Below are 24,627 nucleotides of genomic sequence, written 5' to 3' on the forward strand. Positions count from 1 at the left end.
GGGTACACTCATTACCATGGCAATGACAACAATGGATTGTGTCATGTGTATTATAAGAACAAAATGGGGGGGAAAACGTGTGCTGGTGGTCATCGGTGCTCGGGAGAGGAATTTAAGTCAAGGACTGCTTGTGGTATGTTCCCGTACTTTTAATACGATACGGCTCGCAACAAAACGTTATGTAGCCTAGCAAGCTAGTGCTAGCACTAACGGTTGTACGTAAACATGCCGGCGTTATGTCAAATCATGCTCTAAAGTTTCGGTGTGTGTGAAGTAATTTAATTACAGTAAAGTAATTTAATTACAGTAAGTAAGCACCCATTATTTCTGTCATGTTGTAATGTTGGTTTGACCTGACTGATTAGAATACATGACCTGAATAGAGAATACTTTAAGATACTCAGTACACAAGTATATAGCGTAAATGAACAAGTCATTTAAATAGCCACATTGCTCCATCTCATGATCGGATCGGTTATCGTCTTTTTAAAGTTGCTGATCGGTGATTGGCCCCAAAAATCCTGATTGTGTAAAGCCTAGACAAAAGTGGTACATGCATCTGTGTCCTGGCTGCCTAGTATAATATGGCTAAAGAAAGAATAAGTCATAACAGAAAAGAATATATATATATATATATATATACACTGAACTTTGCAATTAACAACTACTGGCTGAAAAACTCACTAATTAGCGCCTATCTGCGCATTTGTGTGCTCTTTCTTTTAACGCCCTTAAATGCCAACCAAATGCCCTGCTCCTTCTAAGGTGCCATGGTAGCAGAGTAGCAGCTAAAGTTGGCCACAAGCTAATAGCCGGCCAGATTCAGAGTGAACAGCAGCGTGACGGAAGAGTCCAGTAATGGTGCGACCAGTAGGTGAGGCTCGTGGAGATTATTCTAGAGAAAGCAGGATGATAAACGTCTCAAGATGATGCAAAGAAAGGTCTGGATCACTCCTGGTGGTAGTTGAAGTTATAACCTCATCAGCTGCTAACAGCTAGCTGTTCAACACAAGGCACAGACATGCCCAACTAAAGAGTCGGTTGCATGAATATATGTACTTAAAAAGTCATTTCAACTTGACAGCTAGCCTGTGGATTGGGGCTCTGCGCTTGTGTGGCTGCTTTAGAGCGTCTCTTTGTCAGCCATGAGCAAAAAGTGGCTAGAGGTGGGATTTTGTATTTATTTTTTAAAAAATCCAACTTGACAGCTAGCGTGTGTACCTTTAGCGCGCCTCATTGTCACGGTGTGGAACTGCCACGCGACGACCCGGTGTGCAGGTATAAGAAAGATGCTAAACCAGTGATTCTCAAAGTTTGGTACTAGTACTACTTGTGGTACACGGGCTCACTCTATTCGTATGCAAAAGAATCAGTGCCGAAGTACCGTCCAGTTGTATTGAACTTGTTTGTAGTTTTCCTATAGTTAGGCACAGTGTTAATGAACAAACTGTGTGAAATGTTACAGTGACTGGCAATAATATTATTTTCATGAACACTAAGGCCTACTACGGTACTGTTAGTGTTCACGCTGTCCACTCGCCTTGTCGACAATGGTGAATTGAAGCAGGGTGTGTTGATGCAAATATTGCCCATGCTACCCCACATCAAAACCCCTGCCTGATGAAAGTTTAAGTTCATTCTGGTGTGTGTTAACAGTGTCAGTGGTTAAAAGTAGACTGATCGGTATCAGCCGATAATTAGTATTTTATGCTGCTCGGCTGAAATGTCATAATTCGCCGATCCGATCAATGTCCGCAAGTCATTTACTCCACGTCGCCGACCTGTACAGTATATTCGAATCCAAAAGCTAGTTTATTTTTAGCCTTGTCGCGTGTCTTTTGACATAGTACTGTAAATATCTGACCACCAATAAACTTATTTTAAAAAAAAACAAAAAAACAAAACAAAAAAAAAACATGTCACCAGTGTGGGACAGAAAATACATAATGCCCGGATCAGACTACAAGACAAATTTGGTCTTTCACAATAGCACTATGTCAGACTACTGCAACAAAATCTTATATTCCGATACCACCGCATTCTGTTTTTTACGATCACTGGGCTTTATCTTGTCAACTAAAACATGATCGGATACACTCGTTACCATGGCGACGACAACAATAATGGATCGCACCGTGTGTTTATAAGAACAAAATAGGGAAAAACGTGTGTTGGTGGTCACCGGTGCTTGGGAGAGGATGTTCGTTTAAGGCTTGCTTGACGTTTGTTCACGCACTTTTAATACAATACCGCTCGCAAGCAGACAACAAAACGTTATGTAGCCTAGCAAGCTAGTGCTAGCACTAATGGTTGTAAGCGAACATGCAGGCGTTCTGTCGAATCAATTAAGTACACAAGTATAGACAGTAAATGAACAGTCATTTAAATAGACAAATTGCTCCATCTTTTGTGATCGGATCAGTGATCAGTTATCGTTTTTTTAAACTCGCTGATCGGTCCATCTATTTATATATTATCATTATTAATTTATATTTGGTGTGTTTTTGTTTTTTTTAAATCATTCAAATATGACACGGTTGTTAAAAATCACTCTTGTCTTTGCTGTGTCAAATTTAGAAGCCTTATTTTCACTTCACATGAACTCTAATAGATCATTTAAATTCTCATCATTTCCAGGAATGACATTACTGGCGTTTCTGGAAAGGATTGTGTTCTATTACACTGCCTAGTACTGTATTAAAATGCTGTGGAACCCTAGCTATTAGGGCAGTGAATCAACACCGCCACTGTATCTCCCCTAGCAGCTATTACCTTTGCCACCAATAACGTGGGGTTATAGAGACCACAGACGAAACCAAATGCAAACACATAAAAAGCCTTTTAGACGTGGCAAGATGGAGCAGTGGTTGGTTAAAACAGCACAGATTTCACATCAAGGTGCCAACACTAACATTCATTAAAGACATTGTCACTCATACATAACAATACTCCTCACAATCATTTAGCCACACAAGTCCACAAAAAAAACAAACGAAAAAAAAAACTTTTACTTAACCCCCTGAAGGCGCGTTATATTGTGACTTACACTGAGCAAGGTGGCTATGATGTAAGGCTAATTAACCCCAGGCTGAAATGGACACCAATTAAGACGACGCTTACTTACAGTTGTTAAATTATACACACTGTATTTGCGAATGTTACATTAGTGCTGGAGAGCATGCCCCGCCCGTGTACTTACTGTTAAAGGAGGAGGATTCCCAAATGGTCCTTGTTTGTGTTGCTTCAGAGGCAGGTTGTATATTAGGAGCGAGGCTTGTTGTGATAGGCTTAGCGCTCTTTAAACATTAGTCTCTTTCGTCTATCGGCCGCTAGCCACCTAGCACGGATTGAAAGCTAGCCAGCCACTTCCCTTCTCGGCAGGTCTTCACGTCGGGGTAAGGCTTTCAAAGTCATGTTTTGGGCATTGTGTCATATAAATACAGGCGGACTATCTGTTGACGAGGAGCATAGTTGTTTCGCCACGATGTAAATGCCAAGCTAATGTTGGCTAAAGCTAAGTTAAATGTATGAAACAGATGACGTTCTTTTTCAACGGGCAGAGGGTGGGCGGGGGGCAGCTGCTCGCTCCATGTCTCTGATTGCACAAGCACTGATTTGAGGTTGCGTTTTGATTGGTCGTGTGAGGTGTCGCTCATTGGTCCTCTGACGTATTGTAAACACTTGACGTCTCGCCTGTTGATATGAGTGGGTGTTTGGACACTTCATTAGGTATACCGCACAAACTTAATTACTGTAGCTCAAATATAATAATAATAATAATAATAATAATAATCTGCTTTCACAAAATAATATATACATTCTTTGTAAGAGCAGGCTCAAAACCCAACATTTTATTTAGCTTTTAACTAATATTTATTTATTGTGTTTAATTATCTCAGCTTTTATTTGATTTCGATTCATTCATTCATTCATCTTCCGTCCCGCTTATCCCTACTAGGGTCGCGGGCGTGCTGGAGCCTATCCCAGCTATCTCCGGGCGAGAGGCGGGGTACATCCTGAACTGGTCGCCAGCCAATCGCAGGGCACATAGAAACAAACAACCATTCGCACTCACATTCATACCTACGGCCAATTCAGAGTCTTCAATTAACCTACCCTGCTTGTTTTGGGGATGTGGGAGGAAACCGGAGTGCCCGGAGAAAACCCACGCAGGCACGGGGAGAACATGCAAACTCCACACAGGCGAGGCCGGATTTGAACCGGGGTCCTCAGAACTGTGAGGCAGACGTGCTAACCAGTCGTCCACTGTTTCGCCGTTTTGTTTTGAAATTTACATTAATATTTTATTAATTATATTTATTATTTTCTATCTATCTATCTATCTATCTATCTATCTATCTAATCTAATCTAATCTAATCTAATCTAATCTACACACACACGCACGGTGGACGACTGGTTAGCACATCTGCTTATCAGTTCACGTGGACCCGGAGTTTGCATGTTTTGCTTGTGTGGGTTTTCTCCAGGTACTCGGGTTTTCTCCCATATCCCAAAAACATGCACTGCATATTCCACAAATGCTGGGACAGGGGCAACAGAAAGACTGGGAAAGTTAAGAAATGCTCAGAAAACACCTGTTTGGAACATTCCACAGGTTAATTGAAAACAGGTGAGTGCCATGATTGGGTATAAAAGGAGCAACCCCGAAAGGCTCAGTTGTTCACAACCAAGGATGGGATGAGGTTCATTACTTTGTGAACAACTGGTTGAGCAAATAGTCCAACAGTTTAAGAACGGTTATCAATGTACAGTTGCAAGGAAATCAGGGATTTCATCATCTACAGTCCATCATATCATCCTTGCTGCATTTGCCTCATTGCACATACCCAAAACTAAGTATTTTAAACTTTTTTTGTCTTATTTTATTTTATCTTCTTTTCTTTTTCTATTCATATTTCACAAGTCTCAGGACTTTTTTGAGCTGATTTGTTAACCTCAAGTATTGTATTTTGTGCCTTAATGTGTGTAAATGTGTGGCACAAAAGGGGGTATGACAATGAAATCCTTGAATCCTTAAATGATAAAAATGCTCAGGGGGGCAGATTAAAGAACAGAGCAGTCAATGTTTGGCCAAGGACTATACTTTGCCCACCCCTGTTCTAAGATCCTCATTTATTGTTGGAATCCATTGTAGTAAGCTTCTTGTATTGGATCTCATTGTGCAGGTGTACCTAATGTTGTGGCCGGTGTCTGTGTATAGCTAAATCATCGTTCCCTTAATGCACGTGTAAATGTTTCATGGTGTTACATTATTTAGATCATTGTATATACCATTTTCTATTTCAGTCGGCCTGCAATACTTAGAAGATAAATAAGATCCCTCATTCAAGAGTCATCCAAGCTATTCTTAGCCCACCAGGAAGGTATAAGTGTCTCTCTCTGCATGGGCAAGATGACTGACAGACAACAAGCGCACATAAAATAATGTTTCGCTTGCTGCAGCATTAGAATAACACTCCCCCCTCGTTGTCATAAATATTCACTTATGTGATGCTCAGATGACTGACTGACACTCATCAGTGCACGGTGATCATTGAAGTGGATCATCATGTTGGTGCCTGTGTGTCTTGAATGATATGTTTGTAAAAACAGCAAAGCCTAAGCTCTCAAAAGCTGATGGCATAAAGTCTTTCCGAATGGTATTTGGAACAAAATTCATTTGAGTTTTACACTTTAAACGGGTCACTCTGACTCACATCATAACAGAAGGTTTAACAAAAAAAAACATTTTAAATTAAAAATAGAAAAAAATATTAATATTTTTTCCATTTTGAATTTATTGTCATGTACATGAAAGGTTATGGGTAATACTGAACCATTTAAAGTTTGAACTCTAGAAAAAAAAATTGCAATCAAACTTCTGCTAGCTATTCTTTCTTCAGTTTTCTTCATATACAGTATGTTTTTACATATAGTTGTGTTCATTTTAATTGTATTTTGGATGGTTAAACGTGCAGCATTGACCCATGAACATTTTTAGGAACAATTCTAACAGAAGGGTTAAATTATTAAATCCAGTTAGTCTTAATGAATAAACATTGTCTATTAGTGTGCACAGTAATTATTCCCACATAACTTTGTTTCCCATGGGAAAGTATGATACAATGGTATGATTTAAAAATAATAATAATAATAAATAGTAATAAAGTGGCCACCTTCAATGTGCAGCAGTGTAATGGTGGCATTCATCTAATAAAATTAGTTTATTGAACTACGTGGCCTCAGTCGGTTAGCATCGAGTCAATGCTATCCAATTGTAGTTCAAGGAGTAATTGAAAATGATTACATTTCAGCAATTTTTTGATCTAGAATAGGGAGTGCAGGCCATCCATGAACCAAACTTGTGCGTATTAGTCATAAACAGTCTACTTGAATGGGTGTAATCCCAGCTACTATTGCACTATTATTATAAGTAAATACTGTATGCTCTGGTTGTTGTGCTGTTTAGTCGTCGTGTGAAGAAGTAGACTACAAAATGGGTGCGGGAGACAGTGGGAGCGCGATCAGTTTTCTTAATGATGTTTCTCTAAAACAGTTGAGTGGATCAACAGAGAGTCAAGTGCTGCTTCTTTGTTTATCATGCATTCTGGGTGTGTGAAGGAGGAGGAACACGCAGTCGCGAGTCTCCCTTTCCTCTCGGCCTAATCACCGAGCAATCACGCCTCACCTTGCCCTTTCGCTCTTCAAGCACAAGAGCTCTTGAAAAGCTGATTTCCTGCCTCCTTGGAGGGCGCGCATTGCTTTTGTCTACGGAGGAGACGGGTCAAAACAATAATTGTTGGCAAATTGTGCCCGGAACCGTGCGACGCTCATTTGATTTGCATCTCATTTTTTTCCTGTATGTTTTTGTTGCTCTCTTTGAGGCCTCTTTTAACAAAGTGAGTGTGTGTGTGTGTGTGTGTGTGTGTGTGTGTGTGTGTGTGTGCGCGCGCATGTGTAAGGGCAAATCTGTTTCTTGGTTATGTGCTTGGAAAAGAGAGAGAGGGACAGAGAGAGCGAGCGGTAGCATACATATTAATTAATACATGTTATGTGAAGGGGCAAGCTGCTCCCTGTTCTTAATGGGATTAGAGTCAATAACCAACTGTTTACTGAATGCAAGATGCTCTCTCTCTCTCTCTCTCTCTCTTTCTCTTGCTCTCTCTCTCTCTCTCGCTCTCTCTCTCGCTCTTGCTTTGTCTCTATATTTCTCGCTCTATCTTTTTCTCCTGATCCCTAATCAACGGGATGGCCTAGAAGTGCCTCGGGGGTGAATATGAATGAGTGCAGCTGCCCGGTGCGGATTACTACCCCACTTTGCAGGCAGACACACACATATACAACTGCATAAACAAAATAGACTACTGTATTTATTTACACGTTTGGCCAATTCTTGCTGATACATGCATGCTCAGCTGACACTGCTGCAAAATCTAATGAGAATAAATGACCTATAGCATCCAGGTGGCCTATATTTCACTAACAAGTTTTCTTTATGTATTTTTTTGTTTGTTTTTGTTCGAGAAAATGAAACTGGCTGTCATATCAATCCATTCTGGAGCAATCAGTAAGTAACTTCTTTAAACTCCTTTTAAATTGATATGCACCATGTCATGGAGTGACATCAGTGATGGAACAGGAGACCAAATTTGTTGCATAGCCAGCGTGGACAAAGGAATGTACTATAATTTAAAGTAGCAGTATTCACTCATATTTTACATATTGTCACTGTCGGGCGGAATCCCCCCAGCTCCAAAATGACAACTTTTCAGGAAATAAAAAAAAAAAACTACATCTTGCTTGAGTTTCCAAACTGCATTGTTAAACCTGGTATTATACTTCATATTGCTATCATATACCATTGCACACTCATAATAACACATCAACACACCAAAATTATGTTCAACCGCGAATTTAATATACTAAAAAAACGCTGTCCTTGATTGAAATGGCACAAATACAACGCCGGGCACCAGCCACACTCATCACAAGCTTCTCTCAGCCAAGCTATCATATACTGTTGCACACTCACAACACAACAGCATCTCAAAATTGTGTTCAATCGATAATTTAACATCCATCCATCCATTTTCTGAGCCGCTTATCCTCACAAGGGTCACGGGAGTGCTGGAGCCTATCCCAGCTGTCATCGGGCAGGAGGTGGAGTACATCCTGAACTGGTATCCAGCCAATCGCAGGGCACATAGAAACAAACAACCATTCACACTCATATTCACACCTAGGGGTGATTTAGAGTCGTCAATTAACCTACCATGCATGTTTTTGGGATGTGGGAGGAAAGCCGAGTACCCGGAGAAAACCCACGCAGGCACGGGGAGAACATGCAAACTCCACACAGGCGGGGCCGGGGATTCAACCCTGGTCCTCAGAACTGTGAGGCAGACACTCTAGCCAGTCGAGCACCGTGCTGAAAAAAAATTGAGCTGACAAAACTCAAGTATATAGGTGGAAATGAATCTGCAACACCATGCAGCTGCCTTGCTTCTGCAACGAAGCGTTACAGCGATCAATTTTAACAAAACAAGCCTACTCAAATGTATCTAACCTAACTATATCTTTATTGTATAAAAAAGAAACATCCATACTTTTAATACAGGCGACAATTACACCGCAGAACACATACTGGTTTAATAAGGAAATATGTTCATCTTCCGCTGCCAACGTCAGCAGGTTCACACAGGTTTTCGACCTAAATCTGAGTGGGCCAAAATCTGGCTGAAAATCAAATGCTGTATGTCATCAGAAAACAAGCCTAAAATTGCAGGGATTTTTCAAGTCCAGAACTATGGAATAAGTGCCAGTGTTCATAGCATTCGAGAGGTCCCCAACAGATGTACTGTAAATATAATTCCGTGTTTAATATTTTTTCCCTCAGGTAGCTAACCTATCACCTTACCCACCTACATACAGTACTTTCCTACCTAGTGCGTACCTACCTACCAACCAACCAGCACTTTCTGCAGTGGAGTAACTAAATACCGTAAGCCACTGTTAGAGGAATTACGGTAATTGAACCATCCCCAACTGCCATATATAGTGATGCTTAATTTTTGGGGTTTATCTGATTGTCAGTGCTTCTCCCTTCAGAATTTCACCATGGCAGCATGCAGTGTCCTTACGCCATACTATCATACCAAACCCCATACAGGTTTAAGTGCATTACACTGCTGCTACTAAATACGCCGCCATAGAGAGGTCGCCCTGAGTTGGTAAATAAATAGTCCTGGTTTATTGCGCCCACCGTGCTGGGGTCAGAGGGTGACTGGTTGCTGGGAACAGCGGGGCCACACTACCACCTAGTTGCAGAGAGCAGTACTGCTACTTGGTTCTTGCTAAACGTGGAGTGTATATAGCATTCTAGTAATAGAGCAGTGGTGGGCAAACGTTTGTGTTCAAGGGTCACAAAAAAAATAAGTATGTAAGATATTGAATATTTTGTTTATTTTAATAAAATAATTGTGTTGCATTTTAAACAATTAAACGTCTTATTCATAAATAAGGAGTTGTTAAATGTGTTTTTTTGGGGTGGTGGGGGCTGGTTTCCATGTAAGTTGTTAAATTTCCAAGGATCAGTTGTCCATCCACCGCACTGTATGGTGGCAATAACTCAATTCACTTAACAACATGCAGCAGAAGTTTATAAAATAGAATTAGTGAGCATTTTTTTCTTCTTTTTTTTTTTTTTTTTTTTAAAAGAGGCTTGAAGCTATTGCTACTCCCAGTTTAAGTATACTGTCAAACTAAACAAAGATAATTACACATTGTTTCTTCATAACAGCCACATAGCGCTGGCTTCAACCACTAACCATTAAATTGAAGCAAAAACGGTTTAATTCTTTACATTCGATTTGAATGTCATTACTGTTGCATGTTTTATTAAAGTGCAATATTATAAAGTGATTTTTTTCCTCATTAAAATATATATTATAAAATCATTTGGTACACGGTGGCCGACTGGTTAGAGCGTCAGCCTCACAGTTCTGAGGAACGGGGTTCAATCTCTGCCCCCGCCTGTGTGGAGTTTGCATGTTCTCCCCATGCCTGCGTGGGTGTTCTCCGGGCACTCCGGTTTCCTCCCACATCCCAAAAACATGCATGGTAGGTTAATTGAAAAACTCTAAATTGCTCGTAGGTGTGACTGTGAGTGCGAATGGTTGTTTGTTTATATGTGCCCTGCGATTGGCTGGCAACCAGTTCAGGGTGTACCCCGCCTCCTGCCCGATGATAGCTGGGATAGGCTCCAGCACGCCCGCGACCCTCGTGAGGAGAAGCGGCTCAGAAAATGGATGGATGGATGGAAAGTCCTTTGGTTATTTTTGGAAATGCTGGAACAGATTGATGACATTTACATTCATTTTAATGGGGAAAGATAAATTGAGAAACGTAGGCCTGCAGTGTTTTGAGTTACAGGCGTGGTCACTGAACAAATTTAACTCTTATCTCATGATACCACTGTACATATTAATATTCGGGGCACCTTTTGATGACAGATAAAAATAATTATGAGCCACATGCTGCTTCACCATGTCTAAAGACATGTTTTCTTGTTTTCTGATCACATGTTGCTGCTGTTTCTGAAAATTTCCATGACAGCATCTTTGAAGTTATCCATACATTTAACTCTTTCACTTTACCAATTCGCCTATAATGTGTTTATTTTGCATCCAAAGTCGAAGAGGGACACAAGCTGTATTCTGCATAACCTCTTGTGACAAGAACAACCTGAATGGCTAGTCAGATGGCAATAAAGGGCATCGATTGACTGACTGCCTGAGCCCTACAGGCCAAGGTGACCCGGGGAATACAACGAGTACAGTACTGTACAAGCAGTCGGTCCCCAAACGATATCGAGAGGAACACTTCATCCGGAACAAATCATTTAACAAAGCAAGGACGTTCTTCTCCTTAAGCAGGCATAGAGAAGGCCACCTTGTCTTCCTCCTCATCCTTGTGGTCTTGCTCTGTCCGCTCAAGCCTGAGCTGGCGGCGTCTTGTCGATCGTAGTCCAGGGAAAATGTTTGTTTTGCTGGGTAATGATGTTCTCCAAATGGAAGTTTCAAGAGGGAGAGCCCATTGTTTTGCCTTATTAGTCCTTCAAAGTTGATGGTAAATACGTACTGATCAGGTCAAAACTAGTCTATCTACCTACCTACAGAACCACCTATGACCCGGGCTACCTACCTTCCTCCCAACCCACCAATGTAGCTACACACCTACCTACTGACCCACCAACAGTACATACTGTAGCTACCAAGCGACGCTTCGACATATCTACAGATCGACCACCCTTCCTACTGACCCGCTGACCGAGCCACCTAACTTCCTAGCTAGCTAGCTAGCTAGCTAGCTACCTAGCTACCTACATATCTATACTGATGGACAAACGTGTCTGCAGAGGAATGACATGAAATCCTCCATGTTCTTTATGTATTATGATTTAGTAATTCAGTCAGTTTATTGAAGATAAATTATGAATGTGAAGCATAACTTCACATTCAACCAAGTGTGTGTGTGTTTTGTGGCACGAACCCAGTACACTGTGATCTAACTGCAGCTGACAGGCAGGTTTGAGGTCTCTCTCCAGGGTCCTGTGTGTGTGTGTGCGTGCACGTGCGTGTCTAATTAGAAGCTCAGTTTGAAAGGCAGCAGGTATCCTTTAGGTGCTCGTGTGCATATGTAAAGTCGTACTCTCTGTCATATAAAGAACTAAACAAGCACCCGGTCGTGGTTGTTTTGCCTCTCTACATATAACATGAGTCCAATATGTGGCCTCGTCACTTATTAATACATCAGCCACTTCCAGGGGCTGTGCCAATCTGATGGAGACCCGCTGACCTGAAGGAAACAGAACAGTTTTATGATGCGTCCAGTGGTTTTAGATTTGGACAGAAAGCGAGCAAACATTACAAATGAGTCATTATGTCAAATTACAGGGATTCTACCTCCCTACCGACCAACCTACCAACATATTGACCAATGTACCTAATTACAGTTGAAACCAGATATTTACATATACAGAGCAGTATTACATAAAAAGACACTTTTTTTTTTTTTTTGTCTCACATGAAATCAGACTAAACCGTTCCTGTTTTAGGTCAATTCAAATTACCAAAATGATTTCTATTTGCTAAATTCCAGAATATCGAGAGGAATTTTTAGGGGGCAATTTTTCATTACTTTCTTCAAGGTCAGATGTTTACATAAAGTAAGATTACTATGCCTTTTACAAACTCAGATGATGATGTAATTTCTTTGAAAACGTCTGAGTTAATTAGAGTGACACCTGTGGATGTATTTGAATTTGGCAAACCTGAAACACACTGCATCTTTGTGTAACAAGATGGGAAAGTCAAAAGGAATCAGCCAAGATATCAGGAAGAGAATTGTGGACTTGCACAAATCTGCTTCATCCTTGGGTCCCATTTCCAGATGCCTGAAGGTAACACGTTCATCTGTTCAAACAATTTTACGCAAGTAAAAACACCATTGGAATGTCTAACTATCATACCGCTCAGGAAGGAGACAGGTTCTGTGTCCCAGAGATGAACGTGCTTTGGTCCCCAATGTGCATATAAACCCAAGAATAAAAGAAAAAGACCATGTGAAGATGCTTGCTCAAGTTGCTCGTTATCCACAGTGAATCAAGTACTGTACCGACATTGGCTGAAAGGCCACTCTGCCAAGAAGAAGCCATTACTCCAAAGGAAACATAAAAAGACAGGTTACAGTTTGCAAATGTGCACAGGGACAAAGACGTTAATTTTGGGAGATATGTATTGTGGTCTGAAATCTAAAATAGAACCGTGTGTCTGTGAGCATTGTTACGTTTGGAGGGAAAAGAGGGAAGCTTGCAAGACTGAGAACACCATCCCAACTTTGAAATACAAGGGTGGCAACATCATGTTTTGGTGTTGTTTTGCAACACCAGAGGCTGGTGCACTTCATGAAATAGACTGCATCATGAGGAAAGAACATTATGTGGAAATTCTGAAGCAACATCTAAAGACATTAGCCAGGAAGTTAAAGGTTGTGTGCAAATGAGTCTTCCAAATGGACAATGACCCCAAGCCCACACTACCAAACTGGTTACAAAGTGGCTTAAGGATAACAAAGTCAATGTTTTTGAGTGGCCATCACACAGCCCTGATCTCAGTCCTATCAAAATTTTAGGGGCAGACCTGAAAAGATGTGCGGCCTACAAACTTTTCTCAGTCACACCAATTCTGTCAGGAAGAAAGGGCCAAAATTCCTGCCAACTATTATGAAAAGGTTGTGGAAGTATATCCAAAACGTTTGACCCAAGTCATACAGTTTAAAGGCAATGGTACCAAATACTAATGAAATTTATGTAAACTTGTGACTAGAAGGTAATTAAAAGTTGTCAACAAAAACATGAGTGACCTAATTCCTTGCATGCGGAATGGCTATTTGTCATTTAACTCATTTTAATCATCTTTTTTTTATAACGTGATGTGTACCTGTGTGTGTGGTATATACATGTGTACTACTGGAAAAGGGATGGGATGTTAGGGGGGTTTTGGGATTGTAGGATGTCAGTTGCTTTCCAGCATGTCTGACAGACATCAAATGATCCTGAGACAGCGTGACAGCTGTCTTCACACCCCCTCCTCACACACACATGCGCACACACACAACACACACACACACACCCAGATAGAGTAAGTGGCAGCTTTTGCAGCCACACGCATCAACAGCAAGTCAGAGGATGAAGACGCAATGGACATATTGGAGGAGCAGACATAGGTTAGGGACAGAGCGACTGCAGGCCAGACAGGAGACAGATACGCAGATGGACAAGACACCAAAGGGCTGGCGGATGTCAAAAAGTCCGCTGACAAGCAGGAGGATCGGCTCGGAAAGGGAGGGAGAAGAGGTTGTTGAATAAGAATTAAGCAGAGATGAACTGGCCATTGCTCTAACATCTATAAAGGTCGCCAGATGGAGGTTCTGATGCGAATGCATTGTGCTGATATAATCTACCGCTGACATTTACTGCAATGTAAAAGCGCAGCCCATATGTCTTTTATACCTAATTGTAATTTGGTACTAATCAGATCCTGTATGACCCCTGAAAATGGCCAAACTTTCCTTCAAATTTTGTAAGTGGGGGTGCACTATAGTGAAATTAAAGTTAATGTTGTCATTTTGCCTTTCTGAATGCAATGGTAATCAGATCATTCTCTGAGGAGAGTTTTGTTAAAGTTTGAACCTCAAAAAGGTCAAAACCTGCCCGAAATTTGAGAGTGAGATGATTTTACAATGACGATAAAATCTTTGTAATGTACCATCTTCTATACAGTGTCCTCCTGCATGGTGATTTTTCTTTTTTTGTCCTCAGGCCAAAGTCCTGTCTAATGTAAACAATTGTTTCAGCGCCATCTTGCGGAATCTTGGTACCAAGGAACTACAGTACGCTGACGTGAGGGTAAGAGCTTTATTGAAAGGAGAACCACAGTTGCCGATGCACCTTTCGACCATTTATTAAATTCCGGGAAAACAGTAAAACACAGTGAGCACACTCATGAAGCTGCTGCTGTCGGCCACAGTTCTCACCCAGACGCACACACGCAGACTCTATGAGGTCAAACGCCACCCCACCAGGTGCCGCCTCTCAAAGAGATATGTTTTAAACACAGAGAAAGTACAATACATACAATGTTTCTTACATATTTGATGCTTGCAATTTGTGTGTGTGTGTGTTCAAATGTTTGCAATGTTTAAAAAGTGTGTTTTAATAAGTTTACATGTGTGTGTTGAAGGGCTAAAACTAGCAGCAGCCATGTTATTAGTTGAAGCAGTGCACATCAGCTCGTGTTGATGCATTATATATCGAACTGAAATCAATCTAAGTTTCTTTCTATTTAACAGGTCGTGAATATTTGTTAAAATGCTTTAAAAAAAATTCCATGACATTTAGGGTATCATGTAGTTATATTTAATCAGATTAGGAGGGGGTCCAATGAAAAAAATTCTCTCCTGTAAAGGGTCCCTGGACCCAAAAAGTTTGAAACCCCCTGCCCTAAACAATCCCTCTTAGAGACTTAGAGGCCCAATTTTGCCAAACATTGTGGAGGCGCCTTCATTGGAGCGCAATGGCAGGCGGCATCCTGTAATGCGACGAGACGGGCCTGACATTCCACACTCTGACGCACGCTAGCTGGCATATGCTAACTAACAATACGACAACAAGGCTCACATTTTCCACACGGTCCGTGTGGTCACTCGTTACAATGACAGCTATTCACCTATACTCTCATTTGTTTGGGTTTAGCCGTCCACATCTGTTTATTCCATCATGGGAGATGTGCTGGATGCACAACTTGATTGAAACAGACTGTTTGGGGAGCTTATGAAGGGAAGAGAAGCAAGCAAACACGTACCCCACACCCTCTCTCGCTGTGCTTGGGGGGGGGGGGGGGTTAGGGGGGGGGGGGGAGTGCAGGCTCACTGTAGGACCTTTTCCCAAAGCAGAGGTGATGTGTCCCCATGCACTAACGTCAACATCACAGCCAGGGCCAGAGCGCTGTCAAACACGCTAACGCACAACCTTTTTGAGCCGACACTAACGCAGCATGAGTGTGTGATTATTCCAACGAAAAACCATCGTTCACCCTCCCCTCCGCTCCCAGAAAAATGCCAAAAGCTCCCCCATTCCTCCTGAAAATGCGACATGGTTACCCTATTGTGAGGCTACACCGTGTGATCTTTTCACTTAGGATATGAGCGAGCTTCCCAAAGATGTTCTGCCATATTTCACCTTGCAGTCATTTTCTGTTTCACACCAGGTACACCATGTAATGCAGGGTTGGGCAAACTTGGGCATAAGGGCCACATTAGTTGTTTTTTTTTTTTTTTAATGGAGAGATGGGCCTGGTTATTTGTAAATGAGGAAGAAAATAAACTTAAGTGTCTGTATAATAGTTTATTTTAACAATGAAATAATAATAATGAATCATGATGATAATAATAATAATTAAATAATGAAAAGATTTTAAAATGTAGACTCAAAATAGTTTTTATTTTAGTAGTTACATAAATTATTTCACAAGAAAAAAGAATAAAAAATAAAGAAATACATCTTGGGGGGAAATGGCAAAATTAATGCAATGAATAAAAGGTTCTTTTTTAATGAAATAATAATTCCTACTCATTTTAAAAATGTATAGTACTGTATATAACTGATTTAATAATAACCAATTGTTCAATAAAAATTAAAAATGTTTTTAAATGTTTTATGTTATTATTTTAATTAATAGTTCAGCTCAAATCTGGACATATTCTATGAAGATTTGTTTGTATTTTCGTATTTGTTCATGGATTAAGCCACTAAAATGCCTTTTGTTGTCCATCCATCCATTCTCTGTACCGCTTATCCCCACTATAGGGTCGTGGGTGTGCTGGAGCCTATCCCAGTTTACTTTGAACGAGAGGCGGGGTAAATCCTGAACTGGTCACCAGCTCGTCGCAGGGCCTTTTGTTGTTTTATACCAAGGACAATGAAAAAAATGATAGGTGCGGGCAGCAAAGAACAGGCCCTTGTAAACTCATATTAATGGTGAATCCTCAAAATTTAAAATTTCTTTCAACTTTGACGCCATGCTCCACCCACAGATGTAACAGACACTGAAGCTCCTCAATTAATTCTTGTCCATCTGTTTTGAATACAAGCTTCTGAATGGAGCTCATTTGGGTAGTTTCACAAAAGTATGATCCGAGGGATTCGCCCAAATTTGCTGTTTCAAACCAAAATCACCGACTTCCTATTCGATATTGTGCAAGGGTCCTTAAGCCTTTTTGATGCATCCTGTTAGGACAGACATTGCCTACTAAGTTCATGTCAGTGAACCAAAATTGGTATGCTTCCCAGCATGTTGAAGCCCAAAAAAATGTTGCATTCTACTTGTGGAAGAGCAAGTTCAGAATCTATTTGATGAGAAACTGAACACAGGGTCTTGATAGACTGGAGACACTACAAATATGTTTTTTAAAAAAAGAAAAAAAAATCCAACTCTGGAGAAGGCACAGAGTGGAGGTAGGGAGCTTTTGGAGCGTGAAAAGGTTGTCCATGCTAATACAAATATGTGTATGTTGCCTGATCTGCTGGACATTTCCTCATGACTCACACCTCCTGTAAAAAAAAAAAGAGTTAAAGATAGATGGAGAGAACAAGAGGAGGTGGATGACAAACAGAAGGAGACAACGCAGGGAGTAGTGGGTTGTGTTGACTCTACTCAGGAGTGGAAAAAGTGGAGGTGACCGGCAGTGAGATGGCCTACATTTACCTAGCGTATAGCTCGATGTGTGTCAGCATCAAGGTGATACATTCGACAACATTATTCAATAGCTCCCCCTAAAAAAGTTAAATGAAATTAGCCTCAACTGTAGTTTACCGATTGACATGAAAATTTGGTGGACGTGTCCATCATAACAGGATGCACGAAAAAAATCTCAGAACCCATGTTCGAAACTGAACAGTAAGTACATCTGCGATTTCTGTTTCGTACTTTGTGTAGGTATTGGTATTTTTACCAGATTTTTGTATTTTTGGCATCTCCTTTCTGCTGTGGCTCCATGCAGCCTTTTTTTTTTTTTTTTTTACATTGTTGACTTTGCAAGTTTTTCACACACTGCATTGACCTTTTGTCTTTTGTTGTTCTTTGTTACCTTATTTGTATTTGTTCACTAACAATCTACTTGTGCCTGTTTTGATTAAAACTTAGATTCTTATCCATTGATGTACTGTTTTGCCTTAGAATGTAATATCGAAACACAACCCTTGCAGCTTTATTTTTTATTGCTATACTGAATTTCATTTGTTTGCTCAATGACAGAAAAATGTGTTTTTGTAGCATGGAAAGGTGAGTATAAAAAGCTGAATTCAGTTTGAAATTCATCATTCCTGGTCAAAATGATAAAAGGTGTAAAGCTCAATGAAAATGAAAGAATCCGCATTAAAGCACTTCTTGATGGTGGAGGGTTTCTGAGACAAAAGGGGACAGGTTGTCAAACTACCGCCTCAAAAAATACTGAGCTCTCCAAGTACTGCCATAATGACCAAAATTAAAATACAGTGGTGATAGTGTTCATCTAAGTGTTCATCAAAAACGATACAGGTTTTATTCCCAAAAAGCCACTGTAACACAGTTTGACCATTAACACTGCTAAAATATAGGGGGGCTACTTCAATGATTTAACCAAAAATGTACTGCACATAAAAGCCTAAATAAAATAAAAGTTTTAAAACCGTTTAAAACAAGATTACTTGCAAATATATTATACTAAAAAGTTAAATACAACTCAACTGGTCTAGTTCATTTGTCAAGCACTGCACAGACAGGCCATTAATTAAGGAAAATGACGGTGTGCTGAGGTTATCTGCCTCTGGAACCCAGGGGAGAAAATATTCTGTCCAGGCCAAACTAAGCCCAGTAGATGTAAACAGTGATATCACAGTCTACCTATTGAATAAAAGCACTGAATCGGAATTGGTGCACAAGGACGTGCATTGTGAATCCAGCCTACAAGTAGCTTTAAAGTCCCACCAGACACACAACATATCACAGCACACTTGTCTGTGGCATTTCAGCGATTTAGAGCATCAAGCCCACTTGCCAGTAGCATGAAGCTGTGATCTTCACACTTATGACACCTCCGTTCACTGAGGGCCAGTCGGCCAACACGCATAACAACGTTTGCACTACTGTGCCGCCATCATATTCTCACTTCTTGATGCGGAAAGACAGACACCGATCCTCTGGGACACTAACGCAGTTCTCTCTCTAGCTTCCTTCTCTGTGTCTCCTCCTTGTCTGGATGCAGGGAGAGGGAAGGCCAGAGGACAGGCGGTCGGAGGTACACAGATACGTTAGTGCTCTCAGGTCGGCTCCTGCGGGAACGCTGTGATGGAGAAGCAAGGGAGGGAAGGGGAAGTATCTTATATAGAGTGAGACATTGAAGGCACTCATGAGAAGATATGGAGGTCATGCTTGTGTTGAAGTATTTATAGGAAAGGAGGTATTTATTTACACAGTGGTCTTTTTAACACTATGGGCTGTGTAGCGATGGGAAGTAAAATCATTCAAAGAAAAAACAATGAATGGACTCTGAGACAATTATTCAGCTGTAATGCAGAGTTGCCACTACAGTCTTGCATCTCTGAACTAATTATTCCATCAAAATACCCACCGAAACTACCAAAATACAGTAGATATATATTTTTTTTTTACTATACTTGTAAAATACTCCGCATTTTAATGTGTTTTGGTGTGTTTTCACATTGTTCCACACCTAACAATTTATTTTCCCGTGCATTGCTCTTTTGTAAATTTAAGGTTAACCTCCAATCAAAGGTGCCATCATTTGCACCAAAGAGCCTTTGAAGAAGACCCATACTTTCCAGGCAGCATAATGTGACATCTCAAAGGTTTTATCAAGTATGCCACTTGAGTGGATGGATCAGATGTGTTATTCCCTAAGGTTTCACAAGCTGCACCTGTGAAAAGTACAGCTCCTTCTTGGACACCTAACACATCACTTGTGCTGTGTTACTGATGTTTCTAATGGAAACAGCTCTCCATATGATAATTGCAGTTGTACACCAACTACAACCACAATTGGAATGCCCCACCCCCTTAAAAGGAATCACCTTTTTCAGGGTCAGCATAAGTGACAATTGTGATACCTAATGTTTTGGCCAGTCAGTGCACGTTGAATCATCAGTTTTCAGAGAGGTCTCTTCATCCTCTGCCACTTTAGGTCACAGAGAGGTTAGGGCACAATCTACCTATGTTTCAGCACATCACACGCCACTATGCACTACACACGCCCACACACGCACACAAATGCACATACAGATGAATGTGAAGGTGCTTCACAGGGAGGAAACACAGGCGATGTGTTTATATGTGCTAAAAGTTGTCAATGGAAAGAGGGAGGATGAGGAGGTTGTGTATGGGACAAAGGACAAAATCTTAAGTAAATAATGGATCTGGGTGTTTGAATTATTGACGGCATGCATTGATGCTTTCATGCCGGAAGAAGCGGAGCCAACAGTCCAGGGTTCATTCATGAAAAAGAGTGGGAGATGGGAATAAAAGGGTGTTGACTGCTACACACCTTGCACCAATACACACTGATACTACTATTGGATGTTTACTGTAATCCAAACTCGTTCGCGCCTCCTAGAGATCCTGCAAAAATTTTACATTTAACTAAACTCAAACACTTGCTTATGGATGTTTACATACAAGTGAGCCCCCCCCCCCAACCCTCCACACGCACACACAGACTACACAGTCTTCCTACTGGGTGCCCTACATACTGCGACATCTTTTTGAGCTGACAGGTGACAGAACAGTCCACATCAACCCTCTTTTCCTGCACACACACACATGCCCAAAAGGCAGAGGCTGCTCCCCATCACCGATCAGCTGGTGGCAGACGAAGAGAGGTGTGCAGCTGTGTGTTTGACAGTTTTCTGAGAAGAACGGGGAGGATACGTCACTCTTTATTGCTCAGTGACTGTTTTTTGTCAATGTCTTTATGTCTCAAAAGTGTTCTCTGTCAATTGACTGTCTGTTGTCGTACTAGAGCGGCTCCAACTATCGGAGACAAATTCCTTGTGTGTTTTTTGGACATACTTGGCAAATAAAGATGATTCTGATTCTGATTCTTAACACACCCCACACCGGAAGTAGAGACATCTGATATTCAGGCCTTTGGGAGAAAATGCTAAAATTCGGCTTGATTGTCGCTATGTGTGTAACTGGGGTTTAGGTGTGGTTTCTATACAGTGGTACAAGACATAAGTGTGGAGGATTTGGGGGTTAGAGTTGTTTTTATGTCTTGACAGCGTACAGTACCGCTCATTGATTATTGTGTAATAACAGCAGGAAAAGAGTGGGTCTTGAGGAATCCATATCCCACTCGGGTGCCACGAAATGTTTAGGTGTTGAAACCTGTCATTGGCAAAACCTTCCCTGCGGGTGCGAAACCCCTGAGTGTTCTCTATGAATACAAAAAAAAGCCTTAAACCTACCTTCACTAACAAGGCAGTTATTCACATGTGACCTGGATGATATTTGTTTACTACTTACTGTACTATATGACAGTAACGAAGCTTATGCATCCCAGCAAGATGCAATGTCACAGGACATGCTAGTGTGGGAGAAAGGAGACACAAGAAGGCAGTAGTCTGCCTAGGAATGCTGGCACAGAAGCCAGGGGCAGGGGAGGAGGATTTGGGGGGGGTGGGGGGGGCCGGGGACAAGGCAGCATGGCACACGTCAACCTTAGACCCCTTTGTCATATTCTGTCTTCCCCCCACAGGGTATGTTAGGCATCACGGGGACCCGTTTGTCCGGTGTGGGGTCGACAGCCATGTGACAACTCCCCACCTGCGTGACCTTTACTGTGGTTGACTCCCCCCCAGGGGACTATCACCTCAAAGAAAACAGCCCCGTGGGAGACGTGGACATACATACAATGGAGTCAGAGAGACACATGCAGTACAAAAATAGACAGAGATAGAAATTTTGCGACAGACTAATTCTATTTGTGCGTATTAGTCTAAAAACAGAGCCCATGTTTTGGCCATTTCCTGATATACACTGTACGGTCATACTGAGTGGACGAAACCCCTATGCGAATAGTGAAAATCTGCGAATAATTGACGGCCACCCCCCAAAATGTATATAGTTTCACATTACATGTTACTACATTATCAGGTTCAATCCTAAATATACAACAATGTAATTCACATAGAGTATTCACAGATTTTTTTGGGGACCCTATTCTCCATCGCTTGCTGAAACACTCCCCTATTGATCATCTTGTGGCATTTTGGTCCAAGAAACTATGCTGAAGTAAGTTGAGGAGCTTTATTAAGACAAAAGTAGTGCTTTGCTGTCATCCTGTGGCATCTTGGTGTTGAGAAACTATGTAGAAGTAAATTGAGGAACTTCATTTAGACTTCAGTAATGCTTTGCCCCCATCTTGTGGCATCGTGGTCCCGAAAAACTATGTTGAGGTGAGTTTAGGAGCTTAATTTAGACAAATGTAGTGCATTGTCGCAATTTTGTGGTATCTATAGTCAACTACAAACCGGAAGTGCGGGACACCACTATGTCTCCACTTTTCAACCAGTAAAAATACCAAGTTACTAACTTACTACTACTCCTTTATAGCCATTTTATTACCCTTTTGACTCAGTGATACATACAGTCACTCGTTTTTTAAAAATACAGCATATACTGTGTATATATTAAAAAGAACCTCCCCTACTAGTCGAACCACTATTCTCCTGTCTGTCTATCTATCTATCGATCGATCGATCGATCGATCGATCGATCGATCTATCTATCTACCTACCTACCTATCTATCTATCTATCTATCTATCTATCTATCTATCTATCTATCTATCTATCTATCTGTCTATCTATCTATCTATCTATCTACCTACCTACCTATCTACCTACCTACAATGGCAGCGCGGTTTTTTTTAAACGCATTTTTTTAAAACGACACTGTGTCTTTAAGGATACGTCATCACAGTCCAAGATGGCGGCGCACTAATTCACTGCGACAACGCAGACCAGACGTGTCTGCTAATACCATTCATTAAGTGAGTGTAATGTCCACTTTAGGTAGCCCAAATTGGTGTAGAAATGACATGAATTGTTTGAAACGTGATTACGATTTTATCAGAAGCACTCGCTGAGTCTACAAGTGACGTTAATAATTCTTCTTTTCGGCTTTGTTATGGTGCACGTGATGCTAACGCCAGTCTCTTTTTGTCACAACTCAGGATTTCAGTTTGAGGGGTTAAGACGCTGATTTCTCCTGCAGATTAAACCAAATAAAAATACAAATCCAATGAAACCAATATTTAGACGGACACTTCCTCCGTCCGTGAGGAGTCTTCTGACTGACATCGGTCCAAAGGACGAGTGGCCGGATGAAGAACAGGATGCCTCGGCGGTCAGCAGGGATGGGATCCTGCTCCCTGAAAGAGGGTCCTCATTTGGAAACGAAGACTTTATCTCTCAGGCTAAGGCTGATGGGAAGAACTCAAAAGTGTGCATGCTGTGCAACTGCAAGCCTGCGTGCTATACCTGCCCACGGTGCAACTTGCATTACTGTGGCGTAGCTTGCTACCGCAGCCCAGATCACTCCTTGTGCTCGGAGGAGTTCTTCAAAGAGTCAGTTCTTGAGGAGCTGAAGAACATGGGGGAAACAGACCAAGACAGGAAGAAGAAAATGCAGGAGATTCTTCTTGGTCTGAGACAAAAGGCACAAATGACAAATGGAGGAATGGAAAGTGTGTTCAGAGAAGCCGGAATAGACCAAGATGCCAACATTAAGGCTGTGGAGCTCCTGTCCAGATTAGCTGAGCTTCAGGAGTCTGGAGCAGATAGTGGGGCGGAGATTGAGGACATCTTGAAAACGTTGGAAGAGATTGGAGGCCTGGAAGCAGATGAGGAGCCATCAGAAAGCGTGGCCCAACATCTGTCAGGGCTTGATCTCGACAAGCTCTCCGAAGAAGAGCTGTGGGCACTCCTTGACAGCCGGGAGAAGGAGAAGTTCACGGGTCTGCTGAGGGGCGGAGCTCTCGGTGGTTTGATCAGAGTGTGGAGGCCGTGGTGGGAGGAACACGAAGAGGCGGGGAGAGCGCTGGTGGAGGTGCTGGAGCAGGAGGTTCAGAATCCAGACAAGAAAGTGAAAAAGATTCAAGACAAGAATAAAAACGTATGCTCCGTAGTCTCTGGTGTTCCTGCGATCTCTGCAAAAATCCCCAAACTGAGCTCCTTATGTCGGAATCCATCTCCGTTGGTCTGCTATAGTGTGATCAACACTCTTTATTGCTATACTTTCGCATTGCAGCTCTTCAACGGTGACAGTGATTCGCTCCTCTTTGAGTTCTGTGATATGATGCTCACGTTGTCCCAGGGGCTGAGCTCCAGCAAGGTTTTCATCTCCGTGCAAGAGGCCATACACAGCGGCGAGACTCTTATCTTAGCAGGAGGATACCTCAACAAACAAGAATCCTGCACCACAGACTTGGCAGTAGAAGCCACTGCTCACATCCTGACAGGTAGAGACAAGGAAAACGCCACAGTATACATCCTTGCAGCCTTGAGTCAGCTCCGCTCGGCACTCACCCGAGCCAGAGCCGCTCTCTCCAAGGAGGGCGAAGAAGGCGCAAAGAGACAGAAATACTTCCTGGCTTCCAAGAAGTGTGAATTCTTTCAAGCCTGGACGCTGGATCATTCGCGTCACACACGTGGGCTGGCTTTGGAGCTGTGGAACGAGCGCAGTCGACGAGAGGGCGAAAGGAAAAGTGTGGAGGAAACAAAGATTCTAGTTGAGGAGAGCTTTAAAAAAGGAAAGAGGAAAGGTAACACGAAGTTGATTCAAGAATTAAACTAACAGCTATTATAAAGGTTTGTGATGCAATAAATAGGAAAAACACTTTCTCTCGTTATTCTTTCAAATGTTGAAAGAGTTGTGCTTGTATATGTGAATAAAGTGCATAACAGGTCAACCCACATTTGATATTTGTGATATTGTTATAATCTATTAGCAT

At 41.6% G+C, this 24,627-nt stretch overlaps 2 protein-coding genes across 9 annotated transcripts in view; one reads left to right on the top strand and one right to left on the bottom strand.

Annotated features, from left to right (window-relative positions):
• The window catches only part of ppm1ba (protein phosphatase, Mg2+/Mn2+ dependent, 1Ba), a 17,463-nt gene extending 14,125 nt beyond the window's left edge, over positions 1-3,338 (bottom strand). For all 6 annotated transcript variants that reach the window (XR_009790950.1, XM_061790964.1, XM_061790965.1 and 3 more), the window contains exon 1: positions 3,200-3,338. The gene's annotated coding sequence lies outside the window, so the exon portion shown is untranslated. The remainder of the gene's footprint in view (positions 1-3,199) is intronic.
• Positions 3,262-24,627, top strand: znhit2 (zinc finger, HIT-type containing 2). Of its 3 annotated transcripts, none has more exons than XR_009790949.1 (3): positions 3,262-3,395; positions 14,382-14,468; positions 16,428-17,845. XR_009790949.1 is itself a non-coding variant. In XM_061790961.1 (3 exons), exon 3 carries the CDS (start codon positions 22,917-22,919, stop codon positions 24,468-24,470), a length of 1,554 nt encoding a protein of 517 aa, XP_061646945.1. In that variant the 5' UTR covers positions 3,262-3,395; positions 14,382-14,468; positions 22,849-22,916; the 3' UTR covers positions 24,471-24,627. The 3 variants fall into 3 exon arrangements, 2 of the variants coding, with proteins under 2 accessions (XP_061646945.1, XP_061646944.1); XM_061790961.1 differs by lacking the exon at positions 16,428-17,845 and adding an exon at positions 22,849-24,627; XM_061790960.1 differs by lacking the exons at positions 3,262-3,395; positions 14,382-14,468; positions 16,428-17,845 and adding exons at positions 22,574-22,665; positions 22,849-24,624.

Source organism: Phyllopteryx taeniolatus, chromosome 11 (assembly GCF_024500385.1).
Source record: "Phyllopteryx taeniolatus isolate TA_2022b chromosome 11, UOR_Ptae_1.2, whole genome shotgun sequence".
Lineage (NCBI taxonomy): Eukaryota > Metazoa > Chordata > Actinopteri > Syngnathiformes > Syngnathidae > Phyllopteryx > Phyllopteryx taeniolatus.